Below are 27,886 nucleotides of genomic sequence, written 5' to 3'. Positions count from 1 at the left end.
CCACGAACAACAAATCAAGCCGTTCTGAACAAAAACGAGAGCAAGCCGCCCGAACTCAGCCATAGTTGTAGCCCACGGACAATTCAATGCTTTCAGGACATGTACATAACGGTTCAAGAAGAAGAAAGAAAAAGCCAGATTACGACACTTTTTTTTTTTCCTTTCCAAGAGGACTGAATTTCCTCCGAAACTGAAATTTTCAACACACTTTTGAAAAAATTCCCCGAGGATATACACGTAGAAACGGGTACTAGTAGCCTTTGCATATTGCACGTGCGTGTCACTACCAAGTACCTGTATCCCAGGACTGCCATGCCTTCAGGCTGGGTCGCTTGCACTGGCTGTGTCGTGTAGATTTGGTCTCATTTCACTTGCTTGCATCTGTGTTGCTTTATTAACTCACAGTCTCACCCCTTCATTCTTGCTTTTTTTTTTAATACTAGTGTGCCGCCGTTCATTCACGGGAAGCTCCACTTTGTCAATCTGGTTGTATTTATATAAGGGAAAACTTCTCTTAAACAAAATCAGACTTGACTCGAGAGAAATGGAGCTTGGAATTGTTGTCTCATTATTTTCTTGTCGAGTGACGAGATACCCAGTGTTATCTGAGAAAGAAACCCTACAAACAGGTTTACACCTGTCTCGCAAACTGTTACGAAATATTAGGTAGAATCATCTCACAGAAATGTGGGAACCGACATTCTGCCTTCTCAGATCTGGCCGTCACTCTCTTGAGGTTGATATTCAGTTGGTTTCTTCCTGCGTTTGGAATCGAACACCAACTCTTTGACGGTTCTAACTTCACCGGAGAGAATTTGCTGTGCCCAAGTTCTGATTGGGTTTGGCCGCTGCTGGTGTTTCTTGTGACCGCACTATATGCAATATGTTTGCTCTGACCAGTTTCCTTCTTGCAACGTTATTTATTTATGTATTTATTTATTGTTTTAATCCTACTCCTGAAGTTTCTCCCATTCCATTGCACCAGTATTCTTCTGGCAAAATTTAAAGCCGTAGAAAATACGTTTTGGTCTACATGACAATGGGAGTGCTGAATTTATTTTTAGGAGTCTGTTCATGACCTCTTGGATTGCTGAAGTAGGGATGTGCAGATCAGGGACAGAGAAGGTTGATTGACAGTCCCTTTTCTCTGTTAATCTCTTTCCTAAAAACTTGTTACTACAAGAGCCAAATTGGCAAAGTTTTAACTTGTCCTCTTTGGTTTTTTGGACAGACGAGCAGGAGTCCGATGATGAGAAATCGGGAGGGTTGGACCGCCCCTTCGTAACCCGTCAGATCCGCCATCGTAAGACCCTCCCTTCCAAGGACACGCCCCACCAGATCAAGCCCAGCACCAAAGTGGCCGCCCGGGGTGGCTACAGCTCCTCGGACGCCAGCGACGAGGACACCGAGACTCGCCGGCGCTCAGAGAAGTTTGACCTCCCCAGCAAGGGCCAGCGACGGGGCAGTAAAGACGGACCCCCGAACGGCGGTAGCAGCAGCGGGGCGGGCAGCAACAACGCCGGGCCTGGCGCCGCCGCCGGAGGGGGGAAGTACACCGGTTCCAACAGCTCCGGCGGGGGTACCGGTGGTGACAACCACAGCAGCAGCAACCCGGGCGGCGGCAATGCCTACGAGCGCAAGAAGAGCAACGAACTGCGGGAGAGCTTGAAACAGAGCAACCTCAGCATGAACTCGTCCAACTCTTCCAGCTCCTACAGCATCAGCAAGTTCGCCATCGACCCCAACAACACCACGCCCAGCGATTCGGACGACCCAAGCGCGGACAGCACGGTCAAGGCGTGGCCGAAGAAGGACAACCTGAGCCACTCGGACAGCAACCTGTACATCATCCCCAGGGACGCTGAGAAGAGCAATCTGCCAAACGGCTCCTCACCGGCCAAGAAGCAGCTGAAGAGGGACAGCTCCAACCTGGCCGGGGAGAGGAACGACCCGGACCTCAACAGCAACGCGGCCGCCGCCAAACCGACCAAAGGCCGCAACAAAGAGATCCGGAAAAAGCGGAATCGCATCGGCAGCACAGATACAGATGAATCGCCGCTCAAGCCCGGGGCCAAATCAGACAGCAGTTGCTGCAGGCTGGTTTGACAACGATGAACAAGTTTGAAGGGGTCGGGCAAGGCACCCGATTGTCCAAATCACTTTTGAGATTTTCCCATGTAGTCCATGAAAGGTTCAGTGTTCTCTGCAGGAGTGTCGCGATTTTTGTTTATTCCGGCGATTTCTAATGAAACTGCTGCCCGACCCCTTTAAACTTGCTCGTCTTTTTAAAGAAACAGTTCACTACACTCTCAACTTTCCCATTGAAACCCTAACAAATCTATCAAAGGCCAAGTAACTGTACCCTGTGTCGACTGTTGTAGTGTGTAGGGAATTCTCATCGAGAACTGTAGCCGAGTAACAATAATTCACCCGTTTTCTGCCTGCGAGGGGTCGATCAGTGATCAGCATCAAGTATCCTCAGTCTTGTCTATGTTGAAATGAAAAAAAAAAAGTGAATTGAAACGTAGAAGGCCCAAGATTTTCCCCCCCCCCTCGCTTTACGCAGGAATGAAGACGACTCCAGTAGCTGATATGTTTAGATTGGTTGTATGTGGTCATGTGATTGGATGGACAAGAATCGCGTGGATGTAACTCTGCAGATGGACCGGGGTAGCCGGGGGGTCATAATGATTAAGAAGATTGTCGATAAAATGTTACCGCAAAAGTTAGTTTAAAATTAAGCTACGTGTATGCTCTACAAGGAAGTAGTTGTAAGTTGCGGAGTTGAAGATGTACAGGAGAAAAATGTGTTGTTTGGCACCACGTGGGAATGACCTTGTTGGGGAATTTAAGAGTAGTTTGTTAATATAAAGTAAGAAATTTTATGAGACCCACGCCGCTGGTCGGATTGGGCCTCTGTCCGTTTACGATAAAATGTCATACTCACTAGAAAAATGAATTTGATGTGACGAACTGACAGCCCTTGGACCCAAGACCTGTTTGAAGGACCCTCCAATTTGAGAAATGGACATAGACAAATGTTTTCACAACATTTGAGATTTTTCTCTTCAGACTTGGTGGAACCATGTCGTTTTTTTTCTTACTCATTTGAGCAAGAAAAATCAAAGTAAAAGAGACAAATCAAGGTTTTGATACGAAAACAAAATCAAACGGAAGAAATAATTCAAAGATTAAGATGGCGTTTTGTTTATCTGCTCCGAGAAAAACATTGTCTGAGATTTGTTTGGGTTGACAAATTGTTCACTTGGGCCCATGGCATGGAACAGATTTTCAACCTTTATGCGACAACACGACCCCCTCTTTCCATATAATATTGTTGTTTTCATTTGCCTCTTTTAATTTATTGTTTTTACGTTGTAATATATGAGAATTCAAAGACGCCGAAGAACAGAGCTTTCACATGTATACAAATGTGTGTACATGATTGTTTATGAGAAAATGCGTACGTTAACAGCGGGTTTGCTAGACTTTTAATCAGCGTGCATATTATCAGAGTCATTTTGGTTTTGTGTGTGGGTGTGTGTGCGCGTGTGTATGCATGTAATTCTTGTTTGCTTTGTTGGTTTTAATTTATATCTCGCCAAATTCTTGGTGACAGTGGAGACCTTTCCCCATAGCAGACATCTTGGAGTTGTCTTTTCTTATTTGCATTATTCATGCCCTCCAAAATGGCTGCTGTGCGCGCACTTCTGTCTCGCGTGCAGGTGGGTCCGTTGGCGATCGGTAACGGAAGCTGGCATGCAGGGCGATGTTGGGCATCAAGTCACACAGCAGAAAAACTCATTCTCTTCCACCATGACATCTTTCCACAATAACAGTGCCCCCCCCCTTTTGTAAAATGCAAAGACATGATGTAATCATCACCAAGACTGCTGATTGATCATAATGTGCAGTTCACGTGCAACAGTGTTGCTACTGAATACAGCGCTTTTAATCGTCCTACCACAGTTTATATTCACGTGCCGTCAGTGACATCAGCCCTGCAGAAACCTATCGTGGCCCACAGTTTTACCGCACCCAGTTCCGTTGTCGCTGGTCGGAGTCAATGGGCCCTACCACCGTGTACATGTACATAGTGTACAAGGCTGTGTTGGTCACCCAGGTGTTTGTCGAATCAATAGACTGCCGTAGCGGGCTACGCAGTAGGGGATTTTTAATGGTTTTAATCTTGTGATTGTATGATAACTTTGTTTTTGGAAGACACTCTATGTATGCAGATGTACCATAGGTTGTGAACTCTGTAAATGTACATTCGGTATATGTAAATTAACGTGTGCAAAAAAAATTGTATCAGAAAGGATTAGTATGAATATAATCAACAACAAAAAAAGCTGAACGTAAGTTATTCTTAATCACCTCCAAAAAAGTTGTTCATTGTTTTATTGTTTGTATGAACCAGGAGATTTTAAGGCTATAGATTTTAGAAGTTGTGATAATTATAAAAAAAAAAGTAATAAAGGGATGGTTTTTAGAATGTGTTGATTTAAGTACATGTCTTTGGTTTAACGTCTTTGAGAATTAACGCAAGATCTTCGTGCGATTATGAAGGCGAGTTCGGGTCATATGGGTCCCTGTTAGCGATCTGTCGTGACAGAATTGCTTGACAGCAGATAGTAGTTGGTAGCGTAGGTTTGTTGCCATGGCAACAGTCATCGTTTTATCTAATGGTCCTTGTACGCCCACTTTCAAGATAATTTGGTCGGTTTGAGAGCAATTGTTATTTCTTTTTTTTTACCATGTCTTGTCAGATAGAGCAGCGAGTAATGTATTGTGGGTAATTTTACCCTTCTCGAGATTTGTCGAGCAACCCAAAGTACTGAACCCAGATTTGTCCATTGTTCTGTATGTGAATATACCTAATTCTCCATTCTTTAGTTTGACAACTTAATTATAAAAAAGGGATGTGTTTAGGGGACGAAGTAGCATAAATTGCATCCTCTTTGGGGAAAAAATGAGATTAGTGGTAAGTGTTAACAGGTAATCACATTTTTAGGACTTTCATCAAACACGCGGTTGTTAACTGATTGCAGTTGACATTTAGCAGTATTCGTCCAGCATTGGTGCTCTAATATCGTATATAGAGTAGCGGTGTATACACAGCTCAGTGGTGGAACCTGTGCGAGCTCTGTGGAACTGAAGCCGCTTTGCTTGTTTGTTCTTTTGCCAGTTTTTGTTCAAGCTTTGCAGGGGTGAGATTTGTCAGGATTTTTTCCACCAGGATTGTCAAAATCTGGCAAATCCTGAGATTACCGTGAAGGTATTTCTTTGTATAAAAATTGATGTGATGAACAAGAAATGAAACCAGAAGAACGAACAAGCCCCTATGTTGCCGTAGGGGCCCCTCAGAAGTCAGGTTGGTGTCGTGGTTCTTTTCTCACCTTCCACCTCTGCGACCCGGGTTTGAATCCCACCCAGGTCAGCATGCGGATTGGGTTTTTCAGTCCCTGCCCGACTCGGTGGGTTTTCCCTGGAATTTTACCCGGGGGGTTTCCTACCACCTCTAAAAGTGAACAGTTCTTCATTGCTTTCTTAATCATCACTTCATCCTGTAATTGGCGCTGAATGCGCTGTTGGATATACATACAGAAAAGTAAGAAACCTCTTTTGATTATTAAGTGGATATTAAACGGCCCTCCGATCTCACCCCTGGCTCCGTTACTGATTTCCCACCGCCCATGTAGATTTTATGTGTCTTTCTCGTAGTTCCCAAGTGTATTTCAGTTCTTTCTTGGTTGTTTTTTAATCGTTCCTACCTCTTTAGTATGTCACCTGTTACTTCATCAAAAGCTCAGGAGATTATGTCTGGACGTTTTGAGGGAGGATCTCTGTCAGTTGAAGTAGCTCTTTTGGTAGTATAGAGATTAAAAAGTAAAGGCACAAATTTTGATCGACAATCGGTTTTTATTGGCTGTGAAAGTTAAGATGCCGTACACCAAAAAAAGGAAGAGGAAAATGGAAGAGAAAAAAAAGAAAGATATCCATCCACGCTGTCCCTCCCCTTTGACAAACACAACTAAAATACCTGTTTTGCTCATTTTTCACCACCGGCCTCCACACTGTGCCCCCACGTTAAACAAAAAATTCCTGTGTTTCACTTTCATAGAAACATCCTCAGAACTGTATGTGGCATTATGTAAAAAAAAAAAAAAACCAACTTACGGTTGCACTTTCGCAGCCAGACGCATAAATCCAATCGATGATAACGGGGATCGTCTTGACACCACTTCTCCCCATGTCTTGAATCCGCTGTCCCTGTTATTTCTTTTCTTTGCCAGTGTTTATTATTGAATTGCTTGAAGCCAAGCGCATACTCTCCAAAGCATTGAAATAACCGCATACACGAAGTGGCAAGACTGAAAAAAATGAAAAAAATATCTTCAGGAATACTTTTTGCTAAGGTAAAGAGACTTACAGTAGCGCCGTGCAGTGAGATCTCTTTTTGAGTCGGCGTGATTCTGAAAAGAATGAGTACCGTCCGGTTCTTTACAGCACCACACATACTCATAAAGAGAGATCCTTGCATGGTCCAACTGTAAGCCTCTTCACTTAACTCGCCACCTTCACCGTGAAATAGTAAATTGAGAAATCAACCATTCTGTATTTCTGGTTTTTGTTTCTGGTATTTGAAGTATATGATAAATCAATTATAAGTTGTGCTTTGTGTGTATCAAACCCTTACCTTTATTCAGCATAATTTGTTATATCCTCCTGGTAATAAAAATGCTGGGAATACTTAATGGAAAACAAGAATGTATAAATTCGGCTGAGCATTTAAAAGGTCCAAAATTAACGGGTTAACATTGGTCAGTTCAGACTGGAGGAAGACCAGATTTTGTTTGTTTGTTTGTTTGTTTTTTCTTTTGGAAAGTGAACTTGCATTTAACTGAAATAAATGTGCATAAAGTCTTGTGGTTGAATGTTTGGAATTCAAATCTCCGCTGGTCGTACTTGGGAGAGGAATTTAATACATTGTATACCCAAACCAAAAATTGTGTCTCTTTTGGACCTGGTCAAAAGTTGGGCATCTTTAACAAATTTGTTTGGTTTCACAACTTAAGCTGTCCAGTTTTTTTAAAGTATGTCATAGCATAGCATAGATCAGTAGCCATAGCAACAGCTCTAGGCATCCAATCAGAAATGTGCTATTCTACAGTCATCTGTTTCATTTTTGTCAGTATTATTTCAACTGGATTTAAAGTTGTCAGCCTTGTTGGTCAGAGAGATGGCGGTATACTGCTCCTGTCTATTGATAATCCTTGGGTGAAGTATTTAAGTTGTTCAGAACGTGCACAACTTATAACGTTGATATTTCCCAAACTACTGGTTTAATGCCATTTTCTGCCCAGTGAGCGTGGCAGGGATAGCCGCAAAGTGGAGGCTTGATACCAACCTCGTTCCCATGGATATGACCTCGCCGCGCCATGTTGGTTCCCACTTGCCTTGCACGATTTAACCCCTGGTATTGGATAATTTAAATATCCCGATATTTGGGATATTTAAATGAGCACTGCAATCAATGCGTTTGTGCGTGACGCAGAGTTACGCGTGCGTGACGTGCAGGAGAATATGCGGGCGGAGCATCTAGCTTTTCAAAGACGCGCGCGATTGACTTGACATTTCTGTATATTCATCTTGAATAGCCAGTCAGCGTCATTTTGGTATTCAACATGCCCGGAGGCCAGTGAAGGAACGCGCACGTAGCCCATGGAGTCGAGGTTAGCTTCACACTGCTTTGGGGGGGTTCCTTTGTTTTTGTCTCTCATATTTTGGGACGATGCCTTGGGATTGCGTTCTGATTGTAAACATGCAGTTCAAATGTACACAATAGGCAAATTCCTACCAAAGACTTGCACGGTTTTTGTATACCTCACTCATTTGTCCTGTTGGCAAATATTAATTTCAAACCGTCATGGGTGTTTTGCCTTGGTCCCTGCACAATGGCAGGTTTTTTTTTTCGGAGGGTTCATATTCTATGATTTGGCAGTCTTACTTAAGTTTATTACTTTGCCTCAACGTTGTTAGAAATGGTGGACGAAAGGGAATAAAACATGTCTGGTGAAGTATTTATGATTGTGGTCGGTGTATCTCACTTTCTTTGAAGGCTCACTAGTGGTAATGATGAGTAGGTTGAATGTTTTTGTGATATTTCATGTTGTGTGGTGCATTTGATCACTTACATGCGCGTAAACCCAACTCGAGATTCAGGAGAATGTGGGCTCTAATGGGACCCAACGGTGTAGTGTAAACTCTTTATGTTGGCATTTGGTGGCTGTTCCATTTAATACTAGAAGAACACTATAGTCCGGTCCGATCCGATCCATTTCTGAGTTCCAGTTCTGTTCTTGGGATGAAAGTCTTGCCTCCCCTGAACTCTGGAGTAGGCATCTACATTTGATCACCATACACCATCCTTCTGTCCTCATTATAAATGCTAATGTCAATTTGTTAATGTTAATTAATGCGAAACATATTCATGCCACTCTGCATATTCATAATTCTCAGGCCGGCAAAGTTTTACATAGATTAACTTTAATCACCAAACCTAGTGAATAACATGGCAGAGTTAGAATATTCGCCTTCAAGTTGCAGCGACTGGCTTCGGAACGCTTGTATTTTGCAATTGGACGTTGACCGCTTGCTTGCCGTCTGTTCTTTTGACCAACAAATACTGTTGCGATGGCTGCCGCAACCGGGCCTGTGAACATCTTGCATTCTCTTCCCGGGAAAGACGGGACCGCCAGCTGGATGGCAGAGGCAAACGTGACTGATGCATCCCCAGAAGAAGGCCTGCCCAAATACGCCCAGGTATGTGTTGACCAATGTTAAGCTTTGCTGATAGAGGGGTCTCATGGCTGGACACTGCTCGATCAAATCTGGGTCTGTATTAATAAACATTCCCTTAATCAGGTTCGGGGGGGGGGTAACCCACTCAGAGATTAAAGAAAATCTGGGTCATTGTTTTAACTGTGATCAAAACAATTGAATACCCACCTCCAGAAAATGAGGCCCCTCAAGTCCCCCCTGCAAAGTGTACCCCAGATTCACCACTGGTAGAGTGGTCCAGATGCAAAGTATAACTAATGTAGAAAACCATGTTCACAGAAGCCAAGTTGTTAACAACTCGGGCATCTTTTTTTCGAGACGTAATTTTTGTGTTGGGGATGTTAATTTATTTAATGGGTTTTGCCCTTACCCAGCGTATATATTAATAAACACTGTATGCTCAGTGCTTGTCTGAGAGCTTGCGAAAAAAGACACAAGCTTCCTCGGGTGGGACTCGAACCCACGACCTCCTGCTTACTAGTGCAGACGTCTTAACCACTCGACCACCGAGCTTGCCGGGGTCGGCTGGCCGGTCCGAGTCAGGTAAAGCAGCGGGTAGCGCAGACTATTTTCAAGATGTATTTTTGCATTGGGGATGTTAATTTATATAGCGGGTTTTTTCTCGAGTCCCATCCGAGTAAGTTTGTGTCTTTTTTCGCAAGCTCTCGGACAAGCACTGAGCATACAGTGTTTATTAATATATACGTTGGGTAAGGGCAAAACCCGATATATACACTGAGGCATCAGTACCTTTCAGTGACTACCATTTTTAAATTTTTTTTTTAAAGATGGCTTTTCAAAAACTTCTCAACACTTGACTTGCAGGCAATGAGTTAGGTATATTAACACCACATTAATGGGTGTTGCTTTAGGAACAACATACCTTACTATCCAAAGAAAATTTGAAAATCACCCACCTAACAAAGTGTTGGTATGTTTCTGTTGCCCTTGATCTATGGACACAATTTTTGTCTGAGTGGAGCTTCTTTCTCGGGCATTACTTAAATGTCATGTTTTTCAAAGATGTAAGAGGAGGAAAAATCCCCTTGTTTTTCAAAATAGGCTCTCCGGGAAGCCAACAAAGTGATCGTCATTTTTCTAGTGGTTGTGATCATGTTGGCTGTGGGCTGTGTGGTCACTGTGGACGACTTCAAGAGAACGGTGAGTAACAAACAAACAGTGAACAAACAAACAGTGAATTGATCCTGAGAGGTTCACATCTGAACATCAAAAGTGCATTTTTGAAGAAAGACCTAATTAAAAAAAAAGAGGAGCTGCCCAGCCCCCTTTTAACAAAAAAAAAAAGTGTGGATGAGAAACTTGTTTTAGTCAGCTTCAGAAAAAAAGTGTGAACATCAGTACCAAAACTAATCCTGTCACCCTTTGCCTTTAACTGGCTCTCCGCTGGAATCCCATATCTTGGTCCAGTGTTCAGTCCACCCTTGAATGTATTTCTGCTTCCAGCTGCGCCGCCCAGTTGGCGTCATCATCGGGTTTCTCTCCCAGTTCGTGGTCCTCCCTCTGACGGCGTTTGGTCTGGCCCACGCCTTGAAGCTCAAGGCAGCCTATGCACTGGGACTCTTGGTCTCTGCCACTTGTCCCGGGGGTGTCACCTCCAATTTGTTTGCTTACTGGATGGACGGCGATGTGTGCCTCAGGTAAGCCAAATATTATAGGTGGACTAGCACAAGAGACGAAAAAATGAAAATAAAGTGGTGGTCCGGGCAGGGGGAAAAACCTCTGCATGCTTCCAAAAGTATCAGATATTTTGGCTTGTTGAAAAGCAAACATATTCAGTGATGTAATAATTTGTTTTGTTTTGTAGCACTGACAACTGGCACTTTCAACCGATTTTCAGTGTCCAACAACAAAAATTGTTGTTTTACTTATACACAGCTGCAAGTCACAACTCACATGGAGCTGTGGCTTGTATTTCTGTAAGTAATTTTGTCCCACTCCTAATGCTGCATCAAACAGCAATTTAAAAAGCTAGATTTCTTTTACTGATAGCATCACCATGACGACCCTGTCGACAGTTGCTGCCATGGGGATGATGCCTCTGAACCTCTTCCTTTACGGTCGGTCTTGGACCAGCGAGAGCGTTGTGATCCCATATAGTAACATCGCTATTGCTTTAGCTCTAACATTGGTCCCAGTGGCTGCTGGCATGCTTATCAAGTATCGGAAACCATCCTGGTGCAAGATCATCACCCTGGTAAAAACTAACTCCACCCCTCCGAATAGGAAAATAAAAAGCAAAACCAAACCAACCAGACGCAACTCATCCAATCCGACTAAACTCAAACAACCTAAGCCAACCCAAAACTAACTCAGCCAAATCCAAACTAGACCAGCTCAACCTGACCAGAACTTGATCCAACCCCACCCAACCCACACATACCCAACTCAACCCTACCCAATCAAAACCATAAACACACAAATTGTCACGTCTAGCTTGGGTATGGTTTCTCGTTTTTATTGTGCACCCCCCCCTCACTCTCACAGACACAAAGAATAAACCAAAAATGAATGCAATTCTTTTCAGGAAACAATTTAGAATGATTCCTCAGAAGTATTTTTTTCTTGTTTTTTTCAAAGTTCCCCATTCCTGCACTTCATCTGTCTGACTCTAACTTCTCTTTTTCACGCTGCCATCTGTTTGTCCTTTCCATTGTTGTACCTAGCTTGGCAGCATCTTTGGATTTCTGGCAATCTTCTTCACCATCTCCGCCGGCGGCATCATCGACCCCTCTATGTTCGCCTCCCCCTGGCAGGTCTGGTTTGCTGGTGCGATCCAACCCCTCCTCGGCTACGCCTTGGGTTACCTCTTTGCCCTGGCCCTGCGCCGCCCCCACGCCGAGTGCCGCACCATCTCCATCGAGACGGGCACCCAGAACATTGGCCTGGCGCTGGTCCTCCTCTTGGTCACTTTCCAAGGCAGTGACCAGCTCAACAACCTTCTCGTCATCCCCAACGTCTACGGAGGTGTACTCGCCCTGCACAGCCTGTGGCTGACTGGGCTTTACCTGGCCTGGAAACGGTGGTGCAGGGGTGTCAGTGGGGCCCAGGACCACCACGGATCCCCATTAGCCCAGCAATCAGAAGAACCCGGAAAGGACCGGTGTGAGATGGAAAATTACAATCACACTGAATAAAAATGGCAAACCAGCCTCAACAAATGGATAGGAGGGAACATAATGAAAAGGGAAGAAATGGAGGAATGATTGTGTTCATTATTTTCCCCCAAGTTTATTACTATCAAGGAAATTCAGGCTAAAACTGCAAAGTAAATAGCCCTGAAGTTGAAGTTGAGTGTAATCACATAGAATCTTGTTTGATGCGGCATTAGCCATTCCTGTTACTTTATAATAATGCCAGCGTAAACATGGAGAATCAGGTTGAAGTTTTATGAGGTCAGAGATTTAAAGGTATTATTTTTCATCAATCATAGATTATATAATATTCAGGTTTCCTTCATTCATAATTTGAGATGACAACAAACGATGAAAATTAATCTCTTCATTTAATATTTTGCCCAAGGCGGATTATTATTTGTTTACTTATAATACATCATAGGTGAAGGAAGACGTACCTTTCATCTGATCACATTAGTTTGTAAGTCTCACACTGGCTTTTTCATCACAATTATGCAACTGCTTCATCCATGTTGCCAATGTGCATACATGTAATACAAGGGCCGTTTCTTATGGTGACCTTGTTCCATTTACTAAAACTAAATCTGGTGAGCGTAAATTTGTGGTTCGTGGGAACCCATGCATTTAATGCTCTCCCAACACCATTGAAGTGTCCTCTCCCTACATCAGTAGTCAATTTAAAAACTCACTTTGGAACATGCTCTACTCCGTGAGCCTCGTTTTTGTTGTTTTTGAAGTTTTGTTTTGATGTTAGTTTCCGGTGCTAACTTCTCTGTTTTCTTACCTGTACCTCATATATTTTGTATTTTCTGTTTAGTGCTATGTACTCAGGGGTGAGATTGCGCAATGGTAAAAATAGCTGGAAAAAGGCATCATGAAGCTGAACTGTAAAAATCTCCTGTACTTTTGTACACAGCCAGTGAGGGGAAAAAAACTGAAATCCAAAATCTCTCCCCTGTGTACTATCGGACTTTTAATTATTTGGCGAGTAATTCATAACTAATAGGAATCAATTTGTAATGATTGTAATTGCTGGGCACCTAAGGAAAACAGTGCTTTGACACTGACAGTCTCCCCAGGGTAAAGAAAAAAATGAAATCAAATAAAAAAAATAAAAATAGGTGAATAGGAAAATAAATAGGTATATTTATTTATCAATTATTAGCACAAAACCCTCAGAAAACAACATCATGTTGAATGAGTCCAAAGCCGCATTCACATTTGAATTTGTGCCCTCTGGCACCAAAAGCTGGATACGCTGCTGCGGAAGATATATTTGTATTTTTAGTAAATGCAACATAGTCATCAGCAAGGTAAAAAAATGACAAGAATGTCCATTCTGGGATAATATTCAGCCAAACGTATTTTGGGAGACGTTCTGGCAACTAAAACCAGGCACAGGTGGGAGTCCAGCCAAAATACAAACGCACTGAATTTTTTTGAAGATCTGGCCTCACAAATCTTATGTTTACAAAACAGTTTTGACTATAAAATGGTGAGAAACGCAGAGTACAAGTTTTTGTTTTGTATTGTAATGAAACCAATCCTTCATTTTCAAGAGTACAAAACTTCAACTTCATGTATTGGCAAGGGGACTTGAACCCCCTCCATCACCAACAATAACCCGCACTCCCATCCATTTCCATCTCTGCCAAATTCTGTCTCATTTTGTGAGAATATCTCACATTTATCAAGTAGCTCTAGTTTTTCAGCAATATCACAGCTGACGAGAGGCAGTATGATCAAAGCTCGTTAGCTTAAAAAAAGTAAAAAGTGGAATAAAAAGTCACAAATTTAAATAATGGTTGTTTATTCAATGATGATATTAATAATGGTGACTTGCATCAAATAGAAAATTATTTCCCCTTGGTAAAATCACATTCTTACCGAGTATAAGGTCATTTGTTACAAATTCTCATCAATGCAATTAATCACTTATTACTTGGTTACCAAATATATAATTCAAATATAAAATATGTTTGCTCTCATAAGGCATATATTTTACTTGAGTTGGCAAATGTATGGAATAGAACGTAGCTATGAAAAGGGAAAACACAATCGGGCGATCTGCTTTATCAATTTATGCACAAGCAAGGTTTACAGGGGTGAGATTGACCAATGATAAAAATAGCTGAAAACAGCTGCAAAAGGCATAAAAAACTGAACTGTGAAAATCTCCTATGATTTGTACAAAGCCAGTGAGGAAAAAAAGCTGAAATCCAAAACAAATAAATGCTGAAATCAGCTAAAAAGCTGAGAAATCTCTCGGTATGAAAAAGATATCCATATAAAATATTCACAAGTAATTTAATACCTATAGTTGTCAGAGAATATAATTGCCCTTGGGGCAGGGGGAACACTTGTCAGCATCAAAGTGCTAAATCACAAACAGTGGAAGGGTTAATTCTGAGGAATTTTTCAAGCAATTTTAGATTTTCACAGGAGAGGAAAACACCTTCGCTCTCTTTTCGTCTCCCAATGACACCCATTTCAAAATATAAAAGTAAGTACTTTTTACTTAGTAGGTCCTCAATTAGCTATCAATATAAACAATACAGAAAGCATAAACAATGTTCAGTTTACTAGGGTGTACTGTAAAGTTTAATACATGTACTGTGAAGCAGCTTTCACGACACTTACGTATGAGCAACCATCCTTACATTGCGCATATTAAAAAGCCACCCACACAATGTACTGAGATAAGTAGCTTGGTAGAAGTATTATTTCAGTATGGTCAGCTCGTGGACGGTTTAAATTATGGAATAAATATGTGCTTGGTCGGTTAATACATGGTACATTCCTTGTGCAAGTGGTCCAGGAGAATCTCCTTATATGGACTTGGCACGCGCGTGGCAAGTTCTGCGTGCACACAGACTCTTGACCAATCAGAATCAATTTGGCTGTCTCATATCCAGGTGCCAGCGCGTGCTTTATGCATTGGGAATTGTCACATTGAGCGGGCATAATCAAATGTCAAGACACGGTCGTGTAACGCGTTTCGAGACTGATATGAGTAGAAAGATTCGCTTTCGTATTTATGAATTATAACTGTCAATAACCTGCCTTAAAAAACATGCCCTTAAATTAATAACAACTTCTCTGTATTGCAGGAAAGAGATTTTCAAAATATGAATATGAATGTGGTGCGACGGTAATCTGTGGGGGGGTGGGAGACATCCTGCTCCCCAAGGTAAAGAGCTAATTTTCTGTGTTGTTTTTGAAATATGGAAGGCAATTTTCTAGACCATACAGGACCGTTTTGTTCAAAATGGCATGCGCAATGGACGTTTCCCTGTGGAACAAAAGCAGTGCCCTGCAAGATGGCTACCACGCAAAGTCTCTACATTACATTTCCACTCCTTCAAAACGTGTGTAAAAAGCATTCATATGTGGCTGCAACCTTTGGAAAGGTCAAAGGTTACTTCATTCCCAAATTTTAGCCTCCCCCCTGAAAAAATTCCACCCCAAAAAAATATTTTGGTTCTGGATCTGCCCACGCAGTGTCGTTAGCACAAATGACTGGTACCGTGCAATCTGGGCACCAGTTCCCTTACAGAGTGTACATGAAATCTCCATTGGACTGTACAAAGGTGGTATCAGGACTTTCATTTCAGCCAAATGGTCGTGCTATAATCCTCTTTGTTGAAAAGCCTCTAGGATCAACAACTGAAGATTCTTATCCAGTTCACAGCATGTCAGAATGGATATGAATAAGCAGTCGATTTTCTGTGACAGTAAATCAAGATTTCAGCTAGAAATGAAATCACACCTCAAACTCTCTCAGTGGAACAATATTTATATACATGTACAAGTACTTTACACGATAACTTCTGCCAATGGTTGATCTAATAAATTTGATTATTTTTTTTCCTCATTTCATTTCATAAAAAAATAAACTTACAAAACATTAAAATTTGTATTATTTGCATAAAAAGTCACCAAAAAATGTTGGTCTTCATTCAATTTTATCCCCCCTTGCAAAATGTACAAATGATCTCATCACTGCCAATTCTGGGTAAAATCTAAGAAGTTTGGGAGGACCCTGGAAGACTGAGGATGTTAGGGTTGGTGACTTATTTCAGGAATGTGCAATTTCAAAGCAACTAGTTTATAGTACATATCTGTTAAGGAGTCCTTTGACCGATGACCTTTCCACCTCAGGCTACAGTCAAGACGAACAACGGCGGCAGATCTCCACCGCTTAGTTTGAAATTCTGACCCAAACACTTTTAATAAAAAGAAAGAAATTGCATGAATATTGCCGTTGCTGTCATTAGGATAGACAAGGCTAGTTCTTGTTGTTTAGGCTTCTGTGTTGAACATACTGATTAGGCACTTGGAGAAAACATCATCAAAAGACTCGGGGCGACTCGACAAGGTGCACTTCTCTTGGGCTGGCTTCCTTGTCTTTTTCACTGGTCTCAGATTCTTCCATTCTGCTCATTTGTACAGCCTCCTCCCGATGGTCCTCGGCCCCTTCGGCTTTGTCGATACTGCCGCACCATCTCTTCCACGCCAGGTACAGCCCCACCAGCACCATGGCGTTGAAGAGCAAGAAGGGCCCGAAGAGGGACGGGATGACGAACATGTCTGCCAGGAGCTCACTGTCCTCGAAGGTGACCAGGAGGAGGGCCAGCGCCAGGCCGATGTTCTGGGCGCCCGTCTCGAAGCTGATGGTGCGGCACTCGGCGTGGGGGCGGCGCAGGGCCAGGGCGAAGAGGTAACCGAAGACGTAGCCGAGGAAGGGCAGGATGAAGGTGGCGAACCAGACCTGCCACGGGGAGGTGAACATGGAGGGGTTGATGATGCCGTTTAGGATGATGTTGATGAAGATGGCCAACAGTCCAAAGATGCTGCCCAGCTGGTAAAAAACAAGAAATAAGAGTGATGTCAGTCTAAGAAAGCGTGTGACCCTGAAGATCAGAGTTTGTAACTGGGACTTAAATTCAGCAGCTCAACCTCGTCCCCAGTGGTTACTTTATTTCTAGCATGGCCTCCAGTAAGTAACCCCTGGAAAGGAAACTTTCTTTCTGTATCCCCATTCGATGCGCCAACAGTGAGGAAACGATTTGTCTCATGTCGGTGAGCTACAACTCAATTGATGGTATTTTGACCACAAAATTGTTTCGGTCATTTGTTTTACGGCGCAACGTGTGACGACAAATAACTTTGGAAGGTCTTTACTCGCGTGATCAGTTTACACCAGGATGGCTTCTTGTACTTGATGAACATGCCCATTGCCACGGGCACGAGGATGAGAGCCAAGGCGATGGCGATGTTGCCGTATGGGATCACGGCGCTCTCGCTGGTCCAGGACCGACTGTAGATGAAGAGGTTGAGTGGCATCATCCCCATGGCGACGGTTGTGGACAGGGTTGTCATGGTGATGCTGGCATATTGAGAAAACACATTCTGAATATTGTCGGTGTATGTTTTTTTTTCATATTCCGTTAAAGACACAAACCAATCAAAGCAGAGATCAAGTCCGTTCCAATGACATGTTGCTAATTTCATTTTCTGTTTTTGTTTTAATTGGAAGTGCCAGCATTTTCGAGACAGCTAAGAAATGGCAAGACTCCTTTCTTGCAGGGAGTGAGTGAGGATTCTTTTGTGGACAAACAACTTGGGCGGTGAATTTTAGAAAAACAAAACCTTGCCCCCCGGACCCAAGACCTGGATACCTCCGAGTAGAATAGACATTCAACACATCACATCTCTAGACAAAAAGGAACACGGATGCAAATCAGGAGAGGCACTATATTTTTTCATGACGATTTAATAAAATACACCCTCCCTCTGTCTACAAATCTGAACCACTCTTCACCTGAGGCACACATCGCCGTCTGACCAATACGTGTATAGATTGGAGGTGACACCCCCGGGACAAGTGGCTGTGACCAAGAGTCCCAGTGCGTAGCCTGCCTTGAGCTGCAGGGCGTGGGCCAGACCAAACGCCGTCAGGGGGAGGACCACGAACTGGGAGAGAAACCCGATGATGACACCGACGGGGCGGCGCAGCTAGGGGTAAAAGACACGCAAAGCAAAATTGTTCTGAGGCACAAGTCTTCCATGTCCCCCTGGTTGCTGTTTGCAGAAAACTCGCCCTGTCCTTGTTTGGAGGAGTTGGCATTTTCCCCACTCCGGACAAATTCAATTCGTTTGGAGTGGGGGAAACACCAACTGAAGGCAACAGTTTTTCCTCCAAACGATGAAAAGGCGAGTTTTCTGCAAATAGCAAACTGGGGATAGTTAGCCCAGTAAGTAATGAACATATCGGCGCAATTTCAGCTCATAAGATCCAACAGATGTCTGATAATATCCCCGGACATCCCAGTTAAATTTGATCGAAAGAAATCACTGTCAATCGGTACAGGGCCAAGTAAATCAATGGAGTATACATGTACCCTCTATGTAGGGCCCTGTTTATGGGTCTAGCACCCGCCTGAACTGGACATGGCTTACCACTCTCTTGAAGTCATCCAAGGTGACTATGCAACCCATGGCAACCATGATGGCCGCTAACAAGGCCGTGATGATCACCTTATTGGCTTGCTTCAGGTCCTGCCAAAACAAACAAAAATCTACTCTGTGAACACTAATTGTTAGTAAGGAAGTTGTTTTCCAACTGGTTGTGACCTCGTCTGAGGTCAAGCAACTGTTACCTGCTCCATTAGCAAAGCAAATACAATTGTGTCAAAGGTCCCGAAGGCCCATATACATGCATATAAACGATGCACGACCGAAATAGACTTGTACAAGTCCCTGTAAGAATGATCAACAAAACTAAAGATATATCTCGTCCCATACCTCAATGTATTTGGGTGGGGCTTGGTCCATGGATGGAGTTGTCGAATTCCAGGAGATCGTCCAATTCCCATCTAAATCTCCATCAGCAACATAGGCTTCTAAAGTTGCGGTCTCTGCCATTGCAAACTACAGCCAAAAGAATTCACGAAAATTCAGTGAGGATATAAGGCCAAAGAATAAAGCAAGTGACCTTCCTGGCCCACCTAGCTCTAGTTCCGGCAAGATTGTTTTTCACTTCATGTGCTTGAGTAAGAACAAGAATGTAAAATGTTGCAAAGACTCGCCTCCCCGCAATCAATGGGTTCTAGATTCATTCGAGCTGACCTGACACAGTTCTTGTCCACCAAGGCTAGACAAGACTAGCCCTCTATCTATGACCAATCATGGAGGCAGGATCAATGAAGGAAACAGTCATGCCTTGGACAAGTTTAACACAAGAAGTAGAATAATTTGTCATGTGCGCGTGTCGTTTCATCTTATAAATCCAGCCAGTACTCTGAAATGACACAAACTTGGATTTTTCCAAAGACTTATTTGAAACTAAAGTTCATATTAAGAGATGAGGAAGCCGTCTGCTCAAATCTAGACACTTCTCTCTTGAGTCTGTCTACAAAATCATGAAAGTACATGGCCATAAATAAAAGCCAAAAACTTATAACCGTACAAAACAAGGAAGTTCAGCAACAACTTACCAAGTCTACAGCAGACCAGATTTTCAGGGCAGAATTTGCGGATACAGAAGGAGCAAGGAAAACATAAATGTGCTTACTTCACTGCCGGCCTGCAAACTGGGTGCATTCGTGGCTACTTGGAAAAGGCATGGTAGGGGGACTTGGCCCAAGTGTCCTGGCTATCATTTGCATACAATGTAAGAGGGCTGCCCAGCTAAGACCAAAGGGCACAACTTAACTCTCAGAAAGGATGATGCAAGATATGGGGGTCGGGTTCGGGGTGTCACCTTAATTACAACAAACATTTCAAGGGTAACGCTCCTCGGGCCAGGGCCTATATCATCAATACATCTGAAACACGACCTCTGCCAATACCATGGCCAAATCAGCGACCAAAAAATGGCATTCTAACTTATTCATCCATATCCATCATGCCCATATCTTCAACTTCAAAGTTCAAGTATACCTTGGACGTGGGCTTTATTATCTACTCTCCAAAAAAAGCTTACTTGAATAAACTTTGAGGACCAAGAATCTCGATAGAACTTCGAAGTAAATCACAAGAATATCTGAATAACTTAGAGGCTAGTGAGTGTCAGAAGAGGGCGCTATTTCACTGAAGCACTGCACAGACTTTGAGCCGGAGGTGACGCTAGCACCAGTGCAGAAGATTGCCCGGAAAGAGTTCCGCATACGAACGCTTCAGAGTCACTTTCGCCCCATTTCCACGTCGCCTCAACACTAATTTTACCTTATACTATTATAACAACTGTCAGAAAGTTATAACATGTTCCAAAAAGTGAACTTTAGCTAGGAAACTTCCGAAGCACTTTGAAAACATTCGTTTTTTTTTTTTCAGACAAGACTTATAGGTTTGTACACTGGCGCATGAAGTGTTGTCATGATGTATGGAGGTTTCCTACCTCCGTGGTGTATGAAACTCTTTCCCATTGGACTCTTCATTTATCAAGTGCCCAGCCGTGACTTTTTTTCAAATGATTTCTTGCGCAAAGTTAACACTTGTTTCACCGTATTCACACATTCTGTGCAGCGTGACTTTTCCAATGTCTTTTGTAATGTAACTCACGAATCCACGCGCTACATCATGTATACATCAACTCGGACTCGTTAAGGTCTGAAGCAACACTGAAAAAAAACGAATTACCCGCCAATATGTTCGATTTTATGAAAAAAAATGGAAATTCAGGGTCATACTCAATCCATCCTTTATTCTAAATCGCTTGCTCTCAACTCACAGTAATTAAATAAAATATTTTATAATTATTTGATATTTGTATTGAGCATAATTTAATGAATATGTTCACCTGCGTTCTACACAGACAGATTTTAAAAAATAAGTTATTAAAATTAGACAGAAATCACACACTGAAATCACAAGAAGCCAACTATAAATGCCATTTAAAAAGGCACCTGAAAGGAAGAAAAAAAACACAGGAAAGAGCGGACAAAAAAATGGTATAAACAGTTGGTACCTCTAAACGAGGCAAGCAAATTACTTTTAAAAAAGAGTCTATATAGTTAAGTTGTTCAAAGCGTCAAAAAGGTATTCACGGTGGTCGCTTCAATGATACTGGAAGTTCGATTTATAGGGGTTCGTCATCACCCAAAGTAATGAAAGTGGAGGAACATTTACAAGCTTTATGGTGAAGTAATGATACGAGGGATGGAAATTCCAGGACAATAATTTGTGCGGTCAATTTAAAAAATCAAAAATAAACAAAGCTCTCTCTGGAGAAACTCCTATGAATGCTGAAGAAATCTATGCCCTTCATTGGCTCAGGTTTCCTAGGCAACAAAATGGTAAAATGTGTACCAAAGTACCTAATAATAAGCTTATTGATCGGGATTTCTCGTGAGTTTTCTGATACATACGACAAGCATTTCTTTCCTTGCAACCTGCTTCTCTGTTCTTTCCCGTGTACAGTTTGCTGAACTTCGCAACCGAACAAATAGCGGTGTTATCGTTTGCATTTTTTGGTATGTTTTGGTATTATGATGTGAGGAAAACAAAACACACCTCCATGAGTATACGGCGGGAGAATATTTCACGCAATACATTGCTGTCCTTGTGCGAAACGAGACTGTTTGCTGTTTTGTATAGCGCCCTCTTGAAGCGTTGTAATGCGGTTGAGCACAGCTGGCATGAAACTCTGCCGTTTTTTAAATCTCGGTAGAAACTTCAATAAATTCCACTTTAACATAGTCTCTGTAACTGCTTTCGCACACTTGATGATTTATTGTATATTTTACTGTGTATTGTACATTAGAGTTCCAACTTTTTGCCCGGTTCACATGTGCGGTGACATGGACATGTAGCCTGGAATGTTAGCAAGATTAGAATGCAAAATATGCCTTCATGTACAGTACATGCATGTACTACACTTGCTTCAAGACCAAATTCAACATTTTTCAGATTGAAAAAAAAATCCACTCATTTGTGGGAAAGTGCACATTAGCAGAACAGAAGCAAACACAGGGTCCCAAACGTGTACATGAACAGCGAGACTAACACACCCCATTGGCAGCGACACAGTGGCTGCGGATTTTCAAAAGCTGGATGATAGATGTTTTTTCTGCCGCAGGAGCGGAGATCAAGGACATGCAAGCATTGTTATACCACAATGCATGGAGGCAAGGTACGTACAGTACAGATGTACATGTACATGAATGTGTGTTGTAATTTTTCGCGGCCGGCTGATGCACGTCAGTTTGGGAATAATATGGGGGAAAAGTTCCAAACACACCTCAGCTCCCAAACCAGCTGGTGGGCTGGGATCGAATGAATGACATTCATTCCCATATAAGGAATAATTATTCAATCGACGTCATCTAGAACGTGTGCTGATTGGTTAAATGTAGCCATTTGTCCAGGTACGCGGGCAACGATTGGCTGATGCCTGCGCATAACCGCGAGACTTGCATTGAATTAACTAGCATGGGTCAGCGACGCGACGAGGGCAGCGCAGTGCAGTGGCGCGCGCAACAATTGGATTTTTTTTTCGTCGTCTGCTATTTTTTTCTAGTGGAAAAAAAAATTCGACAGGCCCAATGTGAGACGTGTGAGTGTGCGTGCGCACGAAATACGCGTTGTCGAGGAACTATCCACGCCCAAAATTGTCGATCTCCTCTCCGAATCTTGATCAGCGGTTGCCCACAAGACCCAAGTCTTAAAAGTTCGACATTTTTTCATCGAATTCTTGTCGGAAAGTTAGCAGAGACGACAGAAAGTGAAAATGGGCGAGTGGCAACACGGTATCTTCGGTTGTTTCGACAACATCGGGCTGTGCATCTTCACGTACATCGTGCCATGCTACACCTTCGGCAAGACAGCCGAGGCGCTCGGGGACGACTGTCTGCTGTGCGGCCTGGCGCTCTTCGTGCCGCTACTAAACATCTATGCCCTGGTCACCACCCGCGGGAAAGTGAGAGAAAACAAAGGCATAGAAGGCGGCCTTATTGGAGACCTGCTGATGATCTGCTGCTGTGGAATCTGTTCGTTGGTTCAGGAGGCCCAAGAAATGAGCGTGTCAACCCCGCTGGGAGCTGGCGAGTCCATCGCCCGATCGTAGATACACAACGTCATTCTCAGGGTTTGTTCCCTTCTTCATAATTCCAACCCCTTTACAAACGAATGTATGTAACAAATCAGTTCTACACAGCATAGACCTCCGTGACCCTAACGATCTATTAAAAATGCAGCGTGAACATCCCTTTTTAAACTTGAAATAGGCCTCGGCCAAAGTTTTGTTTCCTGTCTGAATCCAAAGGCCGTTACGCTGATGTCTCAACCACGTTCACATCTTAAGTCCTGCCGGTCCGAAACGACCCTGTTCCTCCATGCATTCAGTTACGGTTTCACCACCAAAGGAACGACGGAATAACTTGAAACGTGGCTTTCGAGGAAACCCCGTTGAATTTAACATTAATCTAGGCCTAGGCCTACAGCATCTGCTAGGGCTGCAATGTTTTGGCACAGCAAAACAGGCATCAGTGACAACGCCCTGTTCGGTTTCAAAAATTGGATGAACATCATGCTACATAGGCCTATGCTGTTTCACTTGTCGAGCTTTAGGCCTGATTGGAATTGGAACCTTCCAGATTGTATGGATATTGATGCCTATCATGTAGGCCTATACAGGGATGCAGTAGACCGTCTCACCCAGGCCACACCAACACATTAATTAACACAGACCTGCCTGACCTTAACATTTGACCCCCAACGATACACCCATCTCCCCCACCTATTCCATGTTCGGAATGGATCTCATCGAGGAACTCTAGAACCTTGTCCAGAGGTTGGTCACTCCTTCCAGGAGCAGCATTCCGACACAGGCAGGATTGATGCGCAGAGCACAACAATATTGCGCAAGTCCCAACTAGTTGGATCGGTGCTGGCCGTGCCACGCCCTTGCACATGGAAAGCAGCACTGAGATTCTTGCTGTGACTCATTCATTGCAGACTCAACATCATAAAGCTATTCAGGGATCATCAATGGACAGCAAGCACATGACTACTTCTTGTACTTGCAGATTAACAGATGCAAGATAGTGCATGGTGGTTAGGACCTTCAATGACACACGATTAGGCCTAGAAATTAAAATTTTCATATCTCAAATAATAGTTTTGAATTTGATCACGCCAAATTCTGAGGTATTATGATGTGTTTGTACCATTTGATGGTTGGTCACTGAAGGGGTTCAAAATTGACAGGGAAAATTATGATTGTAGCGCCAAACAGAATTTGGGCAATTTTATTTCTCATTATTGAAAATGGAGTCAAAATGATTTGGATCAGCTCAGATTACATGATTTCCCTTTTTTTTGCGTGTTTCTTTGAGTTGATAAACTGGAACTTATAACCCAGGTTCATTGCGAATAATACGCAGTTGGCTAGCTCATGTCCATAAGGGTGAAGTCCTTGTCAAATAAGGTTTTTTGTTTGTTGAAAGGTACAGAAAGGATTGTTCTGGTAATGCTGTCAGATTTGTCAATTTTCTGTCATGTTTTTGCCCAAAGCTGGAAAGTTCCATTTTATTGTTTTTTGTTTGTTTTCTTTTTTATGTGTGGGATGAGAAGGAACAACAGAAATGCATTCTGTCAGTAGAAGTCAGAGGTATCCGTTTACATCGCTGTAGTGCTTATGTATCCAAAATAGAAATATTTGCGTAGCAAAGCCAATGGTTTCTGTGCAAATTGTTCACAGTCTCAACAAACGGACTTCAAACTTCTTTCTGGAACTGTAACTTGCATGACTTGAAATTTTAAGTGAAATGTGTGGCGAAATGTGGCACACATCAAACGAAAAAAGGGAAGTCTGAAAGTGGTCTGAATTGTAACTACTGATGTGTAGAACCATTGGCTTTATAGATAGAGAACAAGTAGAATTTTATGCATATATATACCTGCGGCTGAGTGTGTACATTTAAAATTCGTCTAAACAACTCAATGGACTTGAAATACTTGTACGTTCACAATTTCAGGAAAAGTGTTGTCAATTTTGCTAAAACGTGTAGTTATCCAAGGGCAAAGTGTGCATATATGTACCTAATGGCAACGAATGTGTAGAATTATAATTTACAAAAAGAGCTGTCGAAATTGCCATGATTTTCCTGATTGATTTCTCGAAATGTCCTATAAATGAAACCTTTAGTGAAATTATCCCTTCGGAAATCATTGCCCCTAGAATCAACATCTGCATGCATAGTTTGGGTACCGGATATAAAACGATAAATGGGGGTGTAGTCTGTTGTAGTTTGTTTGCTCTGCAGTTGTAAAAACATCCAGTCCGGTTCGATAAACATCGAGTTATTCAAGCTCAGTTTGGGCAAATTGAAAATCCAAATGGACATCTTAGTCTCTGAGATTATCTTTTCATTACACGATACTGTCCAGATAGAACAGTACTGTAAAGAACAGCGATTTGTGTTTCCCACAGAGATTTGACTAGGCGTGGCAGCGACCAGGTTTGTTCACTGTTCCGCCACGTGTTATGTGTAGCTCAGCCAGCCGGCTGCTGAAGGACCTGTGGTTCCCATATGATGCCAAGCTTGGCTGCCTGTAGTGAACAAAAGCTGGCATGGAATATGTAAAGGCACTTGTAACAATAGCCAAGGTCCAGGTGGGTTTTTGCAGTCTCCAGTACTGCAGCGGAACCTCCATGTACTTCAGTCAAGTCTCTGTACTCTGCTGCATGGGGGTGGTCATGCAAACATCATGATCAAAAAGGCTGGTTTTGATTAAAAAAAAATACGGCAAAGATTCCATAGATCTCTTTCCATATGTTTCACAGCAGTGAAGCAGAAATTGATATTATGGATGGCGCCCTGGCCATAACCTTTGACCTCGGAAACCTTGCACCATTAATTTTGTTCAGAACTCTCTAGAATTCATTTGGCTGTTGCCTGGAATGCACAGTAGTCCATGGCGTTTGCCTCCAGAGTGATAAATATTACAAATTTACAGTTAGAATCCTAGTGTTTACCCAAGTAAAGTGTAGCGTGATTTAAAAAAAAGAAGATATAACGATTAGCCCTTAACTGTCGTGATATTGGTGAGATTGTACTCAACTGTTTTGCCATCTAGTAATCAGTGGAATTGGCAGTGTAATGCGTTAATTGCAAGCGTTTTTGAATGTTAGAGATAGCTCAGTTACGAATCATGGAAGGGTTACATACACAGAGAGAACAAGATCATTTGCCCATGAAATTCTACACTTTGCTTTGCACGAAAGGAAAGTGCTGTATTTTCTGGGTTGTACTCTATCTTTTTTATTGCTTTTCAGTACTGCACGTGGAATATCTTTCTTGAAAAGTGTCTAACGTGAAATTTCTGATTTTTGGTTTGCATGAAATTGGATATTATAGTACAGGGAGTCTTCAAAAGAGGCTAAATTTGCCGGTTCGTGTCAACAGTTTCCCGTTTGTTTTTCAACTCTTTTTTTTCAGTGTGTGAATGGTGTTAAGACAATCATATTTACCTAGCGGATGACTTGCTTTGTAGAAAATACTGTGTTGTCACAATGTTCATACTTGCCACATGCCTACTGGCTGAACATACTGCTGATCGGTTTTTGTATGGAAGACACTTTGTCACTTCCTTTTCTAATAGATGTGTCCATTAGTCAGTGTAGTGTCCATTTAAATGAAACAAAACTACATGCAGTAGAGTCACTGTCTTAGTCATACAAATTATGTCATTTTCTCGGTTTTTTTCCCCCTAGTATTGCTGCAGTTCAAAGAAAAGCAGCATACATGTATATCTGAAATGGTCGGTGGCATTTTGTCTGACATTGCCTCACCTGAACACCTTTTCTCATCACTGCTCACTTTGCAGGTTTATGAAATGTCAGCAAGACAATCTGAAAATAATTTCTAATGATTTCTAATTAGTAATAATTACTAGAACTTGCCAGATCCAGAAATATAACTTGAGAAATACCGTATCAAGATGTATCTTCCCGAGTGGGAAAGCTAGTTATATTGATATCCATGTAGTCGTTACTGTGTGTCATCTTACTTGTAGTGTAATCATTTTATGAAATTAGTTGATACAGAACCTTCAGAATTTGCTGATTTTTTTTTAATGTGGCACGTGATGTAGAACTAGAATCAACAACAAATATTAAATACCCTGTCGGTTTTCAGTTTCAAAAATGTCAGACATTCGTCTCTCCTGCTTTATTGTCAAGAACGGGGTAACGCTGCGTTATAAGACTTCCCCAGTGTTTTGCCAGCAGCTGCAAATACGTGTCGTGTCATCACCAATTTAAGCACGTTTTCGCAACGGAGACAAGTTCTGATGCGACTTGACGGAGAAATCCCGCCTAGTTCACACATAGTGTTCTTTGTTTCGAAAAGCCATTCGGGCATACCTTCATTCAGTTCGCGGTACATTGTGAAGCAAGATATGAGGCGGAGATCGCTAGACCCCCTGCTTTGTGTTGGTTATTGTTTCACTGGAATCTGAAGAATTCTTTTTAGACAACTGGGGGGGTGTGTGTTAGATAACAACAGTCTAGAGTGCGTGTGGCGATTGGATATGAGGGGGGTACCCCTTGGTCTCATTTCTTGCTGGATATATCATGGTCGATTAACACCAAACGCATGCACAAATAAACCCTCTGTTCTGATAGATGATGACGTTTGCCGGCAATGGGCATGTCGATCTTGCATTAATGCATTCATTCAAGCGCAAACAATGAAAGGAGTATATCATACTAGACCGGGTTGGTTCCATTGTGCATGTCGCGCCTGAACAGTGCAGCGCCCAATGTACACATGTACATGTACAGTGTGTATTACTGTGGTGCACACAGTAAACCCATGCAGCTAGAAACCCATGGTAAACCCTACGTTTGCCTAGTTCATACATGACACGCCCTATGGTTT

General features: G+C 42.5%; 4 protein-coding genes across 5 annotated transcripts in view; 3 read left to right on the top strand and 1 right to left on the bottom strand.

Annotated features, from left to right (window-relative positions):
* LOC110974757 (uncharacterized) overlaps positions 1-8,088 on the top strand; it is a 37,501-nt gene extending 29,413 nt beyond the window's left edge. The window contains exon 7 of the mRNA XM_022226608.2: positions 1,232-8,088. Coding sequence (XP_022082300.1) covers positions 1,232-2,106 — 875 coding nt within the window. The 3' untranslated portion in view covers positions 2,107-8,088. The remainder of the gene's footprint in view (positions 1-1,231) is intronic.
* Positions 8,089-8,181: 93 nt separating this feature from the next.
* On the top strand, positions 8,182-13,568 carry LOC110974862 (ileal sodium/bile acid cotransporter-like). The gene is made up of 5 exons (XM_022226772.2): positions 8,182-8,826; positions 9,907-10,005; positions 10,309-10,502; positions 10,855-11,059; positions 11,529-13,568. Exons 1-5 carry the CDS (start codon positions 8,698-8,700, stop codon positions 11,997-11,999), a joined length of 1,098 nt encoding a protein of 365 aa, XP_022082464.2. The 5' UTR covers positions 8,182-8,697; the 3' UTR covers positions 12,000-13,568.
* Positions 13,569-13,785: 217 nt separating this feature from the next.
* Positions 13,786-20,093, bottom strand: LOC110974818 (ileal sodium/bile acid cotransporter-like). Of its 2 annotated transcripts, none has more exons than XM_022226705.2 (6): positions 19,987-20,093; positions 18,807-18,932; positions 18,462-18,560; positions 17,824-18,017; positions 17,184-17,388; positions 13,786-16,860 (listed from the first exon to the last, which is right to left on the bottom strand). In XM_022226705.2, exons 2-6 carry the CDS (start codon positions 18,924-18,926, stop codon positions 16,351-16,353), a joined length of 1,128 nt encoding a protein of 375 aa, XP_022082397.2. In that variant the 5' UTR covers positions 18,927-18,932; positions 19,987-20,093; the 3' UTR covers positions 13,786-16,350. The 2 variants fall into 2 exon arrangements, with proteins under 2 accessions (XP_022082397.2, XP_086993704.1); XM_087137578.1 differs by lacking the exon at positions 19,987-20,093 and adding an exon at positions 19,499-19,980.
* Positions 20,094-22,529: 2,436 nt separating this feature from the next.
* Positions 22,530-27,156, top strand: LOC110974861 (uncharacterized). The gene has a single exon (XM_087137592.1). It carries the CDS (start codon positions 22,732-22,734, stop codon positions 23,065-23,067), a length of 336 nt encoding a protein of 111 aa, XP_086993718.1. The 5' UTR covers positions 22,530-22,731; the 3' UTR covers positions 23,068-27,156.
* Positions 27,157-27,886: the final 730 nt, after the last annotated feature.

This window comes from Acanthaster planci, linkage group LG06, assembly GCF_054643075.1.
Source record: "Acanthaster planci isolate LZ-2023a linkage group LG06, COTS_SCS, whole genome shotgun sequence".
Lineage (NCBI taxonomy): Eukaryota > Metazoa > Echinodermata > Asteroidea > Valvatida > Acanthasteridae > Acanthaster > Acanthaster planci.
The sequence above is the reverse complement of the archived record's forward strand: the minus strand, read 5'-3'. Positions and strand labels throughout refer to the sequence as shown.

Bases quoted from the DNA above. Each gene is read 5' to 3' on its own strand.
- LOC110974862 (XM_022226772.2), top strand. From the start codon at position 8,698: ATGGCTGCCGCAACCGGGCCTGTGAACATCTTGCATTCTCTTCCCGGG. The intron at 8,827-9,906 runs GTATGTGTTGAC...TTTTCAAAATAG, and splicing joins GCCTGCCCAAATACGCCCAG to GCTCTCCGGGAAGCCAACAA. The intron at 10,006-10,308 runs GTGAGTAACAAA...TTCTGCTTCCAG, and splicing joins TGGACGACTTCAAGAGAACG to CTGCGCCGCCCAGTTGGCGT.
- LOC110974818 (XM_022226705.2), bottom strand. From the start codon at position 18,926: ATGGCAGAGACCGCAACTTTAGAAGCCTATGTTGCTGATGGAGATTTA. The intron at 18,018-18,461 runs GTAAGCCATGTC...TTTTACCCCTAG, and splicing joins TGGATGACTTCAAGAGAGTG to CTGCGCCGCCCCGTCGGTGT. The intron at 17,389-17,823 runs GTGAAGAGTGGT...TCAATATGCCAG, and splicing joins GACGGCGATGTGTGCCTCAG to CATCACCATGACAACCCTGT.
- LOC110974861 (XM_087137592.1), top strand. From the start codon at position 22,732: ATGGGCGAGTGGCAACACGGTATCTTCGGTTGTTTCGACAACATCGGG.